The sequence below is a fragment of the Protopterus annectens genome, chromosome 3.part0, assembly GCF_019279795.1.
Source record: "Protopterus annectens isolate FY-2018-M chromosome 3.part0, PAN1.0, whole genome shotgun sequence".
Taxonomy (NCBI): domain Eukaryota; kingdom Metazoa; phylum Chordata; order Ceratodontiformes; family Protopteridae; genus Protopterus; species Protopterus annectens.
In genome coordinates this window covers 1,886,361,599-1,886,379,539 of record NC_056731.1, presented here as the reverse complement: position 1 = coordinate 1,886,379,539, position 17,941 = coordinate 1,886,361,599, and the positions used below count along the sequence as shown (strand labels likewise).

The window sequence follows — 17,941 nt, the reverse complement described above, 5'->3', positions numbered from 1 at the left end:
TCAGGTTCTTTTTATTCTTATAGACAAACTTAGGTTTGTCTCCAGTAATTCTTTTAATTTTCGGGTCCACTGATAAAATGTGCCAATGCTTAGTGAATATGTCTTTAATCGGACCTATATCTTTAGTGTAATACACAGGGAACAACACTTGTTGAGAAATCATACATGTATCTTCATTTATCATAACTTCATCCATATTATTAACACATTGTTCTTCTATGTTATTAGAAAAGTAGGGCTTCGCTTTCGTAACCCTTAAATCTGACATGTCTTCTGTAATTGACTCAAAATCTGTTGTATTATAACATCTCTCACTTAACATTTCTTTGAGTGTGTTTAAATCATTCTCATAAGTTGCATCTATAGGGGTATATCTAGATAAACGTATAGCTTGTCCTCTCACTATGTTTTTATACACATAGCCGGGATGCATACTATATCTATGCAACAATGTGTTTTTATAACATGGTTTGCGGTACAGTCCTGTATTGATCATACCATTAGGCATTTTCTCAACATAGATATCCAGAAATGAGATATAATGATCAGACCATTCAAACGTGAATCTCAAAAATTCTGTGAATGCATTGATCTCTTCCATAAACATTTCTAATTGTGTGGATGTACCTTTCCAAATGAGGAAAAGGTCATCCACAAAACGTCTATAAAAGGAAACATGTTCCTTATACAATGCACTCTGAAACAAAAACCTGTTTTCCCATTCAGCCATAACAAGATTGGCGTAGCTATTGGCACAAGAAGTGCCCATAGCTACACCATCCCGCTGAAGGAAAGCGAAGCCCTACTTTTCTAATAACATAGAAGAACAATGTGTTAATAATATGGATGAAGTTATGATAAATGAAGATACATGTATGATTTCTCAACAAGTGTTGTTTCCTGTGTATTACACTAAAGATATAGGTCTGATTAAAGACATATTCACTAAGCATTGGCACGTTTTATCAGTGGACCCGAAAATTAAAAGAATTACTGGAGACAAACCTAAGTTTGTCTATAAGAATAAAAAGAACCTGAAGAGCCTATTATGTCATCCTAAATTAGGAAGGAATGATCAATATATGAATCAATTTAATACTGAACCCTGCAACATGTGTAATTTCTGTTCTTATATTTCAACAGAATCCACATTCACACACCCATCAGGCCTAGGTGATTTTACAATAAGGGCAGGTGGGAATTGTATGACTAGGAATGTGGTATATATGGCATCGTGTGATATTTGTCAAGCATTCTACATAGGAAAAACGAATCGCTGTCTTAGAGACAGGATTCGTGAACACATTTACCATATTAGAAAAGGAAACTTGCACAATGCATTGGCGAAGCATGTTCATGATGAAGGTATAAATCACTCCTTTGCCTTTAGGATTTTGGAACAGATTTACACCACACATAGGAGAGGTGATATTGACAACTATACAGAGGCTAGGGAGACACAATGGATCATTAAATTCAGGTCTGACATGTCACCAGGACTTAATGGTAAGGTCCCTTTGAAACCACTATTAAAATTGAGAAGGTTGAAACATAATAAATAATGGTACATATTTTAATGATGCATTTTCGATACATTTCTCTGCTAATATAATAGTATTGCATTTGATTTATATTAATTGCAGACAAATAAATGTATTTTAATATGAACATTAGTCATATATGTATTTTTATTACCTATATTTATATTTTTGTATGAATATATTTCTTCGTATTTATTGGATCATGTTTACAAATAATATATTATATATCAAATTAAGAAGTATATATATTTTTAATTAATTAGAGCATTGATTTTAACAATAGAAATTTTAATCATGGTTAGCTGACATTCATTGTATATGAACTGTAATAATCGATGAGGAGGTGTGTTTTGGGTTTTGAATTTGGCGCCTTTTTGTGTATTTAAAGCTGCCTTTTAGTTAATTCATTGTATAAGGTCTGAAGAAGCTTATCAGCGAAAGCGCTAACCTGCAATGCAATAAATATATCTATATATCCTTATTCGAGAGGTTTGGACTACTTCATTTTGCGAGTGGATTTGTTTATGGGATACAGCTTTCTACACTCCTTCATTGCTTTGCTCCTGTGTACCTTTCTAATTTATCTTTATTATTTATTTTATTCATCATCAAAGGTGTATAAAAAGATCTATGTAAAAATTTCCATGTATAAAGTCTCCAGACAATGGAAGACGTAGTTCTATAAGCAGATTCCAATATATATTGTTTATCTTGTTGATTTGGTGGGTCCCCATTAATAGAAGTGAAATAATTCCAGTATGAATCTACACTGTAAAAAGTTTCTTGTCTGATAATTTTATGTATGTATGAAAGTTTACCTTTATCAGAAACTTTATGTTGTAAATTTAATATCAAGTAATCAATCAGTGTTGGAATAGATTCTTTAACTGTTATAGACATTAGATCTATTTTATTAATGAGATGTTGTCTAAAGGTCTGAACCTCTAACCAGCAAGTTTCTCTTAGATCAAATTCTTGTTTTAAGAAATCTAGATTTTTAACTTTATTATCAGATATCAACTGATACCAGTACTTTAGATCATTATCTATAGCTAAATGAGTTCCTTCAGAAGTAGATGACAAAAGCATACCCTGAGTATACATTATAGGGAATACAATAAAATTCCATTCCCTATACTTAGGGCATGAATATAAAGTTACGATAACTAATAATAATATTTAATGGGTAACAAACCATATGTTTAGGTGTAATAGGTGAAGTACAAAATTCCTTTAGTAACCATAACATGGAGTTATTTACAATCATATTTTTATGTGTTAAGGAGATTTTTATGAAGTGTATACTAATTAGCTCCCAATAATCTTTCCATTTTGTGACATATGACTGATCTATTAATAAAGTAATAACTTTTACAATAGAAGAGATAGTATACAAATTAAAGTCTGGAAAAGAAATACCCCCTTGAGACCAGCTATTAGTATGTTTCTTTAATGCAATCCTAGGTCTATTAGGTGCCCATAGGAAATTTAACATTAGTGTATTCAGTTTCTTGATAATTATTTTTGTAGGTGGAAGTATTATTGATTGTATTAAGTATAAAATCTTGGGGAATATTATCATTTTAATAATTGTAAGTCTCTCCTCCATAGTAAAAACATATTATTCCAGGTATTAAAAAGATTTTGTATATTAAGAAAACAGGTATTATAATTATTATATATAATAGATTTAATATCTTTAGATGGTATTATACCTAAATAAGTTATCTAACCTGAATTGGGTACATATTTAGTAAAATCACTAATGAGAATATTTTTTCGTGTATATATAGGTAGTATTTTAGTTTTTTCTTCATTGAATATTAAACCAGAAATACTTTTAAAATTCATCATGTTATCAAATAGAGACTGCATAGAAAAATTAGATCCTGTTGATGTAATTAGAACATCATCTGCAAAAAGTTGAATTTTGGATGTTGTATTTTCATCTATTTCAAAACCCTCTATGTCAGTACTGTTTCTGATCAAATTAGCCCAAGGCGATTCTGAGAAATCCTGACTCTCCTAGTGAAAGTGTTCTCTTAAGGTATGCAAAGTTTCTCCAAAAGAAAAATCCTTGGGAGGAGAAGCAGAAGGGATGGATTCTTCTGCATCAGAGTCTTCATAAGGTGGAATAGATAATTCCTGATCAGAAGAGGAATCAGAAGAAATAGAAACCTGATCTGAAGATTCATAGTCAGTGCCTTGCCTAGGCCTCTTAGCAGGAGGGGGATGGGAACCCCTGATCAAGGTAATTAAATCCTCAGCCATTTTGATCATTTGTTTTTTAGGCATAGGGGCCTGTGCACGTGGTCCAAGCGTCAGTTTTTTAGACATACAAGTTGATTTTGGCCTAGGTTTTGAAGATGGCTTCGGTTTAATACACAAATCTTTAGGCCTGAAAACACCCACAGAAGCCGGTGCCTGCTCAGTGGCTCTGGACCCATCTAAGGTAGAGACATCCATGGGTTCAATACTTAAATTGTCTCGCGACATACCGGACTCCGAATGGGTCTCAGTAGAGGCCTGCGAATCAAAAGTAGCGGGCATCAGGGGCTGCGAAAGGGCTCACTGAGTACTGGCGAACTGGCGACTGGCTTAGGAGAAGCTTCGTCATCGGTTTTGGACCTCGACGGTCTGTCTCTGTCTTTTTCTTTGCGTTTTTTGTGTATTCTGGTAGTCAGGATTGCTAAACGACGACATTTCTGGATAGTTACATCTTAAGCCAAAATATTTAGATGCAAAAATATACCAACGCTTAACAGTGCGTTGATTAAATTTAGCGCAAAACCGACAGCAAGGCACATTGTGGTCAGGGCCTAGGCAAGGAATACAGTAGAAATGAAAATCCTTATGAGGTATTTGCTTCCCACAATTAATACAATTATTAACTTTTACTGACATCGGCAAGGAGCAAAAAAAAGTTTCCCCAACGGGGTGCTTAGCTTTTAGTTGAAGACTTTGGTTCTGAAACTCGAAAACGAAAATTTCAGGAGTCGGCCGACCGGCACTTGCGAACTGCTTCTGCTTCAGGCACCGTGTGACAAGAAAGACTGATGAAAAAAGCGTCAGCTGCATGTTTTATACCCCTGATGACCTGACGTCATGGAAGAAGGGACAGCAACCGACGCAGGACCCAAGACTTTGTTAACCAGGCCGACTGAGGGCAACCTGCCGGCAGATTACCTAAATGTAATGACTGCAACAGTGAAACACGAAGATCATCATCTACTGTTATTGTAACATCTTACACAACTGTACTATGTCCTTCCATTTCACTGCTGCAGTATTCTTAACATTCAGAAGACTGCAAAAGCTTAAGAAGAAGATAGGGAGGAGGATGGGCAGTAAAGCCTTCTAGGAACCCATGGAGAATAGCCCTAGCAAAACCAGCTCTAGCCCTGGATATGACATTCAACTTGTAGTGCTTGGACAAAAGACCAGGTAGCTGCTTCAAGGATAGAATTAGTATGCAAACCCTTGAAAAATGCACCAGAAGAAGCCACAGCTCTAGTAGAGAGAGGCTTGACCATAGAAGGAAGGCCCTTACCATGATAAGAATAAAAAAATGGTTTTAGAAATCCAAGAGGAAACAGACTGCTTGGAAAATGCAAACCCTAATGATCTAGGAAGAAAAGAAACAAAAAGCTGTTCAGATTTTCAAAAAGCTTTAGTTTTGTCTAAATAAAATCTCAGTTGTCTATGCACGTCCAAAGTGTGCAACACCGTCTCACTAGCAGATTGTGGAGAAGGGAAAAAATGGCCAGATGAATAGATTAAGAGAGAACTGATTCACCACCTTAGGCATAAAAGAAGGATTAGTACAAAGGGGCACACTATCCTTATGATAAACTAAAAAAAAAGAACAACCATAAGGGCTTGAAGCTCAGACACCCATCTGGCAGAAATAAGGACTAACAAAAGAACAGTCATCCAAGAACAATGCTGTAAGGAAGCTGAAGCAGCAGGCTCAAAAGGAGCCTGTAACAATTTCTCCAAAACAAAATTAAGACCCCAGAAAGGAGGGACAGGCTTCCTTGGAAGTCCAATATGAAGGATGCCTTTAAGAAACTTTTTGACCTTGAACTTAGAGGCCAGAGGTCTAAACATAGACAAGCAGAAACAGAGGGGAGGTGGGCTTTAATAGAAGAATATGCCAAACCAGCATTGAGCAATTAACACAAATAAGAGAGAGCCAAAGAAGCATCCACAGTAAGTGGGTCCAGGTTATGAGAATGACATGAAACAGAAAATCTCTTCCATTTGGACAAGCAGGATTTCCAAGTAGTGGGTTTTCTGGCCTCATGCAGAACCCGAAGTACATCCTCAGGGGAAAGTTGCCTACAGGAATCAAAATCCTATCAGCCACAGTGTCAGCTGAAGAGTGGACATGTGGGGATGAATGAGAGATCCCTTGTCTTGTGTGAGAAGATCCACCTTGTGAGGTAACTTGTGACGACTGCCCTTGGCTAAGTGCAGAAGAAGAGGAAAAGTACAGTTTTGTACCTACCATAAATGTAGATGTCCGATAGACATGCAACTGCAGTCATAACATGTGGGTTGTCCTGCCTCAGGCAGCCCTCGGTCGGCCGGATTCCAAAGTCTGGGTCCGACGTCGGCTGATGTCGCATTTCTCTCCGACATTAGAGCGGCTGGAGTACATAAGCATCAGCCAACGCCATTTTCTTCAGTGTTTCTTGCCCCAGATGCCAGGTGCCCTCCAAGGAAGGCTGTAATCAAATTGGAAGACAAAAACAGGATTCCAAACAAATAAATGAGCAATAAAACAAATACACCATAACAGATATCCCCAGCTAAGAGAAACAGGGATAGGAGTAGACCCTAGGCATAGAGGGGTATGGAGGGTGGGAAAATCCGACTGCAGTTGCATGTCTATCGGACATCTACATTTGTGGTAGGTACAAAACTGTACTATGTCCTTCAAGAATGCAACTGCAGTCATAACATGTGGGTAGAATACCATAGCTTAGCTGAGGGAGGAGGAATGCTCTAGGAAAAAGATGGTGTGGCAATCAAACCCTGCAGGACTGCCGAAGCAAAGCCTGCTCTGGATCTGGAGTATAGAGGGAGATTGTAGTGTTTGGAGAATGTATGCACGGAGCTCCATGTAGCAGCTTCTAGAATGTCCTTTGTAGGCACCCCTCTTAAGAATGCTGTAGAGGTGGCTGTAGCTCTGGTGGAATGTGGTCTGACATTGGCTGGAACAGTCTTTCCATGAAAGGAATAACAGAATCTGATGCAATGTCCAATCCATTTTGAAATAGTCTGTTTTGAAATTGCTTTTCCTTGGACTGCAGGGGCGTAAGCTACAAAAAGTTGTTCAGACTTCCTACTGGCCTTGGTTCTGTCCAGGTAGTAACAAAGTTGTCTGTGAATGTCCAAGGTATGCAACAGTCTTTCCCCCTTGTTCTCAGGATTGGGGAAGAAAGCAGGCAGATGAATGGCTTGATTTAAAGAAACCCTAGATACCACCTTTGGCATAAAAGTAGGGTTGGTCCTTAATGAAACCCTGTCTCTGTGAAAATTAATAAAGGGTGGTATTGCCATTAGGGCCTGTAGCTCTGAAACCCTTCTTGCTGATGTAATTGCCAACAGGAAAGCTGTCTTCCATGAGAGAAATTGCAAGTCAACTGAAGCTGCTGGCTCAAATGGAGGTAGAGTCAGTTTTTCTAGGACAAAATTGAGGTCCCAGGCTGGCACTGGGGCCTTTCTTGGTGGCTTAATGTTCTTGATTCCCCTGAGGAATTGTCTTAGTAAAGGGTGTAAAAAAACAGGAGGATCAGAGTTGTATCTAGCTGAAATAGCAGATGCATGTATCTTTATGGAAGAATATGAGAGGCCATTCTTTAACATATCTGCCAAGTATTCCAAGATGAGTGGGATGCTCAACAATGATGCATCACTTCCCTTGCTGGTATTCCAATTGCTGAATCTTTTCCACTTTGCTAAGTAAACCTTTCTGGTGGATGGTCTTCGAGCCTCTGTTAGTATCCACTGAACTTCCTTGGAGAGAGATAGGCTGAAGTTATTTATGGGATCTCCCAGGCTGTTAGCTGCAGTGTCTGAAGATTTGGATGCACTGTTTCGAAGTTGTGCTGAGTCAGAAGTAGAGGCCATTGGGGAAGGGCCCACCTCCTGGTGTGACATATGCTCCGTAGTAGTGGGTACCAGTGTTGTCTTGGCCAGTCCGGAGCTATTATGATTCCCTTGGGTCTCTCTGCTTTGATCTTTAGTAATACTGAGGTCAACAGTGGCAGAGGTGGGAATGCATAGATTGTTAGGGAGTTCCAGTTGAATGAGAGGGCATCTATTTTCCAAGCTTTTGGATGGTATGTCCTTGTGCAGAATTTTGGTAGAAGATGGTTGAGATGAGAGGCAAATAGGTCCACTTCTGGCTTGTCCCATGTCGAAGTGAGTTGTCTGAAGGCCTTCGGATGTAACCTCCACTCGTGTGGATCTGTGAAATTCCTGCTTAGGCTGTCCGCCAACACACTGTCTTTTCCTGGAACAAACTGGGATAGTAACTGGATGTTTAGGCTCAGAGATTTCTCCCAAAGCTGCATTGCCAGTCTGCAAAGATGGTAAGAGTGGGTGCCCCCTTGCTTGTTTATGTACCACATCACAGTGGTGGTGTCTGTCCGTATCATTAAATGACCTTGCTGGAGTTGGTGTTGAAAGGCCTCGATGGCATGCATTACTGCCAGCATTTCCTTTTGGTTTATATGCAGATGTGTTTCCTTTGGAGACCATTGTCCTTGTATACACCTGCCTTCCATGTGCGCCCCCCATCCAAGGTCTGAGGCGTCTGTAGTCATGGTCTGTGTTATCTGTGGTTTTTTGAATGACATACCTGTGTTTGCCTGGCTCACCGAGGCCCACCATAGGAATTCCTTTTGTAGGCATGGAATTAGTGGAATGATTGTCTCCAAATTGTTGCTGTGTTGAGACCAAATGCTTTTTAGGTACCATTGAAGCTTTCTCATGTGTAGTCTTGTTGCTGTGTTGAGACCAAATGCTTTTTAGGTACCATTGAAGCTTTCTCATGTGTAGTCTTGCGAATGGAACCAGGAGAATGCAGGATGCCATGTAACCCAGGGCCTGTAGGAATCTCCTTGCAGTCATCTGGGTGAGTTTTGCTAGACCTTTGAAATAATGAGTTAACTTCTCTTGCTTGTCTTTTGTCAGGTAAGCCATCTGAGAGGCTGTGTCTAGCTTGGCTCCTAAGAAGATTATTTGCTGGGATGGCTGCAGTCTTGACTTTTGGAAGTTGACTGTGTATCCCAGTGCTTGAAGTAATCATATGACATAGTCCAGGTTTTTTGTCAACATCAATTTGTCGTCCGCTTGTATTAGGCAGTCGTCCAGGTACGGGTAAATTTGTATACCCCGGAGCCTGCAATGAGCAATTACTGAAGCCAGGCATTTTGTAAATACTCTGGGCGCAGTAGATAAGCCAAATGGCAATGCTGAGAATTGATAATGCTCTGGCCCTGCAAAAAATCTGAGGTATCTTCTGCCGGTGTGTCTGATAGGGACATGCAGGTATGCCTCCTTGAGGTCCAGAGTAATCAGCCACGACCCCTTGCCCAGCATGGGAAGGAGTTGCTGTAGAGTCAGCATTTTGAACTTTGGTACTATGAGAAAGGTGTTTAATGCGGACAAGTCCAGTATTGGTCTCCATTGAGATTCTTTTCTTGGAACAAGGAACAGTCTTGAGTAAAACCCCTGGTCTTGTTCTTGTTGTGGAACTCTTTCTATTGCTTTCATCTGAGTCAGCAGAGTGATTTGCTTGATAGCCTCTGTCCTCTGATTTTGTGGCAGGTTTGGCATGCCTTGTTTTCTTGGTAGGGTATGAAAATGAAACCTGTACCCTCGGTCTATAATGTCCAAAATCCATTTGTCCTTTGTCAGTCTGTGCCAGTTCTCTGCAAACAGAGATAATTTCCCACCCAAGGGAGCTTCCAGTTGTTCCCTGGTAGGCGGTAATAGAGGAAAGTCATTGAGATTGTGGTTGTGGGGCAGGTGAAACCCCTGCGTCACTTCTTTGGTTTCCTGGCTGCCATTGTCGTCCCCTGTAAGGGCCTCTGTATTGGCCTCTTCCTCGGCCACGTCTGTTCTTACCCCTTTGAAACTTTTCTGGATTAGGAAAGGATCAGTTTTTTGAAGGCCAATTCCTACTGAATCTGGGGGGGTTGAACCTGGAGGAAATCTTTCACAGTCTGGACTGATTTTGCTTTTCTTGATGGTCTTTAACACATCCTTAGCATTTGCACCAAAAAGCTTGTTCTTTTCCAAAGGTGCATCCAGAAGTTTTGCTTTTACATGATCTGGTAGAGGTTGATCTTTTAACCAAGCATGTCTACGAATGACTGCCCCTGTCATAGCTGCCCTACATGAAGCTTCCAGTGCATCATATCCACACTGCAGGAAGTGATTTCTTACTTGCTGAGTGTTATGTACAGCTTCCTGCAAAGTCTTCCTGTCTAAAGGCTCAGGAGTGGCTAATGTTTTTTGTAAATCTTCTAACAGATAATCCTGGTATTGTAACATATGGAAAAGGCAATTTAGAGCTCTCATAGATAAGGTAGTGGATGTGTAAACCTTTTTGCCCCATCTCTCTAATGACCTAGCTTCCCTTTTGGAGGGCAAAGGATTCTTTGAGGTGGAGGCCGAAACTCCTTTAGGCCCCTGAGAAATAGTTTCCAAATCAGCAGTGTGGGCCCTGAATAAATGGGAATGAGTTTCTGGGACCCTGTAATACCTGTCCGGCTTGGCAGGAGCTGGAGGAAGAGAATCAGGGGTAGCACTAGAGTCAGAATACAAATCATCCAGAACATCAAGTACAGGAGGAATAGCTAAGGGCCTGTGCTGAGGCTTCTTAAGGAAAGTCCTAAGGCGTTTCCTAGAATCAGAATATTCCTGACCTTGCCACTTGAAATGTTCCCTCATGGTGTGCAGAACTTCCCCAAAAGAAATATCCTCAGGAGGGGAGGCCGAGGGGATGGAATCTTCTGCATCAGAGTCCTCATAGGTCTGGAAGAGCTCTTCCTGGCTATCAGAGTGGACAGAGCCCTCAGAATCTTCATCAGAATGTGTAGGGTCAGAGGGTTCAACCCGGGGCCTTTTATCAGGAGGAGGCTGGGATCCTCTCTCAGGATGGGCCTGTGAACCTCTAATCATGGAAATCAAATCAGCAGCCATGGACATAATTTGTGTCTCTGGAGTCGGCTGAGGTAAGGGTTTAGAAGTAATATGCTTTGTTTTGCTGGCTGCCTTAGCCCTAGTGTAGGCCTTAATAGACATGGCCATAGGGGGCCTGGCAGCTCCACGTGCAGGAGTGACCTTGTCTACAGCAATGGTCTCGGGCATTTCCTCGGTTTCGGTATCCGGAGGAAAATCTATAACTGGCGTCAGAGTAATGTCTGGAATCGGAGTCGTCGGTACTGCGGTGTCTTCGGTTCCGAGTGGTGGAGAGACAGTCTCAGAGAGAACCGGAGCACTCGCGCTAGGTTTTGGCACGGAGTCGGAGGTAGACGTGGGCCGAGGATGTCGGTCCCGGTCTTTTCGCTTTTTGGGCGTTTGCGATGTCGGAAGATCCGACGGCATGGTGTAAGCAAAATTATCACCGAAAAAATCTTCAGCGAACTCCGCCCGGCGCCTGAGAGTGCGCTTGTTGAAGCGAGCACAGGCTACACAGGCCGAGACGAAGTGGTCTGGGCCCAGGCAAGGGAGACAGTAAGAGTGGAAATCCTTATGAAGTATTTGTTTACCACAAGAAAGACAATTGTTAACTTTTTCAGTAATTTCTGACATCGGCTGAGGCAAGAAAAGGTCCCCAACGGGGTACTTAGCTTTTTGATGACTTCGGTATCGTAGAATACAGAGCTCACCGACTGGCACTTGCGAACTGCTTCTGCTTCGGGCACCGCGCGGCAAGAAACACTGAAGAAAATGGCGTCGGCTGATGCTTATGTACTCCAGCCGCTCTGACGTCGGAGAGAAATGCGACATCAGCCGACGTCGGACCCAGACTTTGGAATCCGGCCGATCGAGGGCTGCCTGAGGCAGGACAACCCACATGTTATGACTGCAGTTGCATTCTTGAAGGACATCCAATGCTGTCTGGGCCAAAAGGGAGTCACAAGCAAGATTTTGGGAGCACCCTGTTTTATCTTGCACAGGACTTTTGGAATGAGAGGAAAGGGGTTGGAGAGGCATAAAGAAACATCCTTGTTCATGAAAAAGATAAGCCATTCACCTTCCAGGCCAGAAGATATGGAGTCCTGGCACAAAACCGAGGAAGCTGCCTGTTCAGAATAGCTTCTTTTTTAGAGAAACATCTGCATTATGAAATGCAGAAGGCTCCAACATCGGCCTACACTAAATTATTGTAGTCGGGACTTCCTCTTTCACTAGTATCTGAGGAACCCCCCCAGGCCCTTCAATGATAATCAGCCGTAGTTCCCCCTGAATGTCCAAACAGGATGTCTGCAAGGCCTCCAAGGACATTTGAGAAGCCGGATCCATACTACCTCTGGTAGTGGCAGAGGAATCCAGCACAGGAATCGGATAATTCTCTGGGCTTTTACCAACCTTTAGAGAGACATCCAGTGGAAGCAGCACAGCCGAAGAATCTGACCTGACTTTTTTGGCCTTCTTTTTCGAAGATGGCTGACTCTCAGACCAGGAAGTACCCCCTACAGCGTCTTTCACTAAAAGCTTTAGATGCTGGTTTTCAATACAGATGGCTAAGGATGAAAGACGACTATGTAAGTTCTTTGGAAGAAAAGCTTGACAAATAATACAAGATGTATAGCCGTGAGAAACACCTAAACAAAACAAGCACTGCTCCTGATGGTCTTTATGGGCAATCGGTCTCCCACACTGGTATTTACCTCTTCTGGATGATATGAAACCCCACAATAACACAAATGCAAAAGAAAAGTATAAGCAAAAACCCCAAAGGGGCACTTATCTGAAACGGCTAGGTAAACCGGCATATGATTTGAGCAATCAGACCAACAATCAAAGATGGCATTCGGACTGTTGGCAGAGAAGGTCTGAGGATGACATGTTTGGACGTCACCTTTATGCCCTACATCTAGCGTGGGAAGCACACATGTGACGTACAGCATATCTTTAACAACCTAAAGGCTTTGGTATACTGGCTGGATGTCATGCCACTCTTGGCAGGGGATCGCTCATGTTAAGAATACTGCAGCAGTGAAATGGAAGGACACAGAATCATTTGATAAGGTCAAAAACTCTAATACATCAAGGCAATTAACACCGAACCATGTTGGGTATGACTCTAAGATGCAAGTTAACAGGTTGACGGTAGCTCTCATCATGTCCAAGCCAGGGTCTCAACCTAAACAGAGCAAACAATCTGAGCATATCTTGGAGAAAGATACTATCATCAATAATGCCATCTCAGCTGTAATGAATTAAGCAGTTTAGTCACACTTTTCAGAAGAAAGCAAGACAGGCAGGGCTGCACAGACTGTCAATATGATGGAGAGGAGATCTCTCTAGACTGAAACTCACCTTTGTATGCGAGGACTCAGCCTGACATGCAGCATATACATCATCAAGCCTAAGCTTTTTAGCAACTAAAATGGACCTCCTCCATTTTACTCTTAAATCTGCTCCATTCTTCTTAAAGCATGGAGCTCAGCATCAAACCAAAGGTCATGTGGATCAAGGTGGACAGGGTCTACATGAGATGAGGCACGCAGATCCACGATAAACTTACAGTTGTTTTGTAGTTTGCCAGCAGCTCATTAGGTTCACCATCAGTGGGCACCAAAAGAAAAATGTGAAAGACAGAAGCAAAGAGATCGACCATTACATTTAAATTCCTGCATTCCACCAGTTGATGATGGGTGGCTCTAACAAAGGTAGAATGACTGAAACTCAAATAAGGTGGCGTTTCCACCAGAAACCAGACTCTACCACACGCTTAAGGCTGAGAGAACAAATCAGCAGTGTGACCTAAAGTGTGGGTTACAAAGGAACTGGCCTGGGTAAAGTCAAAACCTCTCATCATACAGAGAAGTGAGTTAGCAAGATCTAAAAAACCACAGACCAAAATGCTGAAGTCATCCAAAATTATCCATTTTAGTGAATCCAGTAGGAAACAAAGAAAGAAGCTTGTAAACTGAAGAGACATTCTGGGACAAAACAGTAGATAGCAGACAAAGGAGTAGTCGCAGCTTGCTCCTAGCAGCATAATCCAAAGAGTTCGTAGCTTGTAGTTGGTAATCCTAGTTAGTCAAATGTAAGAGAGAAAACTCATGATCCTACACTGATCTTACCAGCACTATTGTGCTGTATGACAAAGAAAAGTGAAGCCCAGATGCCACAAGATAAGGACTGGTCTCTTTAGTAAACACTAGGTTGAAGTCACAGGTTAAGACCAGAATGACACCTGTCTTATTACTTTCACCTCACATTAGTTTAAGCAGCTTGCAGAGATGCCAGTGAGACAAAGTCTACAGTACCTAACCTGAGAAAAGCAATAAGCAGCTTGCAGAGGTACCAGTGAGGCCCAAGTCTGCAGTACCTAACCTGACAAAAGCAATGACACAAGCTTAGAATAACGACAAACTGACTGTATCAACATGCCATAGCTGTCAGTTGTAATGGAAGGTTCATCATGTGTATGCCTATTCAGAAGCACAAACTCCAGCATATGTTTTGTCTGTAGAATACAGTACCTGGCTGTGATGAAAGGTGTTTTTCTTTTGCTTTCTCCATCACACTTTGCAGTTTTTGTCAAAATTTAAGACAACAGTAAGAATCTTAAAATTAGCATTGCTGTCGTGTGTTTACATTTCTTTTCATCATTTTACAAGTTTATAAAAGAACAAGAAAAAATAAACTAAACATTTGTTGACTCCTTCCAAATACGACCTGGCCAAAAGGGTAGATGTAATACATCTGGACAATGTAGACAGAAATATTTGACTGTCTGAAAATTCCGTCTGAAGTGACTTCAGAATTTTTAACTTCATTCTTGACTCTAGTATTTCTGTGAATGCTACTATTTTTTATAGTTTTCAGTGTCTTCTTGCAACACCCGTAGAAGGTGTTTTGCTTTATTCTATAGCTTATTATAGAGACTTCATACTTGCACTGTGAGGTTTTCTGTCTAACCTTCCCCTCAACTTCATTACCTGTTTATATATTTTTTTCAGAAATGTTTATTAGAGATAATATATACTGTGACAAAGAAAGGGAAAGAAAAAGAGATATATAACTCGTACAATAATGATGCAGAAGATAAAGCAATGCAACATTAAGAACATGATACAGCACAGTAGAATGGATTACACTGCATACTTATTGTAAAAACACCCTTTAAATAACGTAAAAAGGTATTTCGGCTTTTCCCAGTTAGGGGTCACCACAGTGGAACTCCAGTCACTAATGATTGGCATTGGATTTTTACTGTGCCGAGTTGCCAGCCCGACACCCAACCTTCAAAGAAGGCATACCCATTCACCCTCGCTCCTAACTGCATGTCTTTAACGTCACTCGACCACGGGGAGGACATGCAGACTCCACACAGAAGTTGCTCCAGCTGAGAATCGAACAGGAGAACCTCTTGCTGTGAGGTGACAATGCTAACCGCTGCACCACCGTGGCTTTCCACATCTGTTATTAGAACTTAATATTTTCTGAAATGCAACTTTCTCTGTGATGTTTTCTGCCTCTTGTATTGTCCAAACTACATTGAATGTTTACATGTTTGACTAACACTACAGTATTAGAATTTAATACATTAACAGGGTTCTTCGAATTTACATAAGGTCGTCTTTGCTGATAATCAGAAAACAAATAGTGCTCACCTGCTTTTATATCTGTGCATCATACAACCATAGGGCTGCCACACATTTTCACCCAGCAATCTGCCACTGGAAAGAAGCCACTCACAAGAGTCACCACCTTGAAAGACAAAGAAAAGCATGTCCATGAATCTAAACAAGACTATCAACCTAGTTCTGAATGTTACATATGAATAAATACTTATATAGTGTTTCACTACCAGAATGAAAAAAAAGTTAAGTCCTCATCATAATGTTACATCTGTGTTGTCCATTAACATCCTTCCTCAACTGATGGGTTCGTATCCGAGACTTGGGTCCCACTCTGCTGCTTCTACCAGATCATTGGATCTATGTCCTGCCATCCTAACGTACCTCAGATCAGTTTACTGCCCCTAGATATAAAAAGGCCACCAACTACAAAAAAAAAAAAAAATACCAGCAGTAGAACAGAAAAAGGGAAGCTGGAGCTCAAACAAGGAACAGAGATTCCTATACAACTCTTAGATCTCTCCAGAAGCAAAAAAATGAGGGGGCAAGTGGGCAGGGAGTTAAGGAAAAATGAAAATGGACAACACAGAGGGAACATTATAGTGATTACATAACTTCTTTATCTGATGTGGTCATTTTCATTCATTCCTCAACTGATGTGACAGAGTCTCCAGCTACTGAAACGCTGGGAGACTGTTATGGAAGGATATTCTGGAGAACTGCTGAGCCAAAAGCCGGTCTTTTCCTAGAGATCAAATCCAAGTTGTAATGATGAAAGTGTGCAGATTAGCCCAAGCTGCAGCTGCACAAACATCATTTTAAGAATCTCTGGATCAAAAGGCTGAAGAAACCACTACAGGTCTTGTGGAATGAGCCCCAGGAGGTTTTGGAAAAGATAAACACTATTTACCATAAGCAAAGGTAAAAAAAAAACAAAAAAAAAAAAAAAAAAAATAGTCAACCATTTGGCCAGTGTAACTTTAGAAACTGGATAGCCTAATCTGGTAGGAAAAAAGGAAACAAATAACTGGTCAGACTTTTTTCTACGGAGGTAAAAACACAGTTGCCTATGCACAGCCAGCAGACGTAACATGCACCCTCCTTTGTTTGAAAAAATTGGAAAGAAAACTGGGAGATTAATGACTTGGTTAATATTTGACTCAGAAGCCACCTTAGGCAAAAAAGGGTTAGTTCTCAAAGACACCCTGCCTTTAAGGAGGTTTTGAAGACAGAGCCTGGAGTTCAGATACCCTTCTTGCTGACGTAATAGCCACTAGAAAAATGGTTTTCCAAGACCAAAATTTTAGGTCTGCTTTGGCTGAAAGTTCAAAAGGAAACTGCATTAATACCTGAAGTATTAAATTTAAATCCTAAGGAGGAGTAGGATCTTTTAATGCAGATCTAAGCAAAAAAGCTCCCGAGAAAGGCCTTGCATAATTTAGAAGAGGCTAAAGTACAGTTATTTTTGCCCACATGGAAATTAGAGATGGCAGCCAAATGGAGTCTAACAGTTGCAAAACTAACTCCTTCATTAAAGACTAAAGCTAAGAACTCAAGGACTGCTGACACAGGTACTGAAAAAGGGTCCAGATCTTTGCTAAGAGCACAGATGACAAAACTTTTCCATTTACTTTTTTAAGTCTTTCTAGTAGAGGACTTGTGGGAAGATAACAAAATGCGATGGACCAGTGGAACTGGAGAAACCATATGGTCAACTTGAGGCATGTAATGTCTGGAGGAGTCTTGCCTGTCAGGTGAAACAAGAGGTCTGGAGTCGAATCCAGAACCCAAGGTATATGTAGAAGATGAGGCCAGAGTAATGGGAACCAAATTTAACAAAAGCCAAAAGGGGGCCATGAGGATGACTGTGCTCTTCAGCTGTACTGCTTTCTGTGGAAACTTGGGAATTAGTGGCAAGGGAGGAAATGCATAAAGGAGACTGGAGGGCCAATCATGAACTACAGCATTTCTTGATGACTTCCCCAGTGGAGGGATCAGAGCAAAGAACTTGCTGCATTTGTTGTTGCAGACAGGCAAACAGACTGCAGCATGGCTGACCCCACTGATGCAAAATTCTCTTCATCATATTGATGTTGAGAGACCACTCATGACATATCAGAGTGGACCTGCTTAGTTTGTCTGCTATCACATTGGTTTTCCCCAGGGATGTGCATTGCTATTAGAAAGCGATTGGAAGAGATTGCCCACTGCCATACTCTCATAACTTCTCGGCAAACAGAGTAAGATCTGGTTCCCCCTTGCTTGTTGATATACTAGATTACCAACAAACTGTATCTGTATCGTAACTGCTCCAGATGGGAGAATATCTTGAAAGGCCTGCAATGCTAGGACAGCCATCATCTCCAGGACACTGATATGCAACTTGACCTCTTTGGGGAACCACATACCTTGGACTGTCCCTTCCCAAGTAGTATGCCTCAACCTGAGCTGGGAGGTGTCTGTGGTCACTGTGGCCTTGGGCAGAGGAAGAACAAATAGATGGCTTTCACAGAATTGGTTTGAATGAATCCACCAAAGAAGATATCGTTTGCAAGCTCA

The 17,941-nt window shown here is 41.2% G+C and overlaps 1 protein-coding gene across 1 annotated transcript in view; it reads right to left on the bottom strand.

Annotated features, from left to right (window-relative positions):
• CASD1 (CAS1 domain containing 1) overlaps positions 1-17,941 on the bottom strand; it is a 1,910,820-nt gene that overhangs the window by 1,724,991 nt on the left and 167,888 nt on the right. Inside the window, exon 2 of the mRNA XM_044065969.1 lies at positions 15,416-15,512. Within this exon, the coding sequence (XP_043921904.1) occupies positions 15,416-15,512 (97 nt within the window). The remainder of the gene's footprint in view (positions 1-15,415; positions 15,513-17,941) is intronic.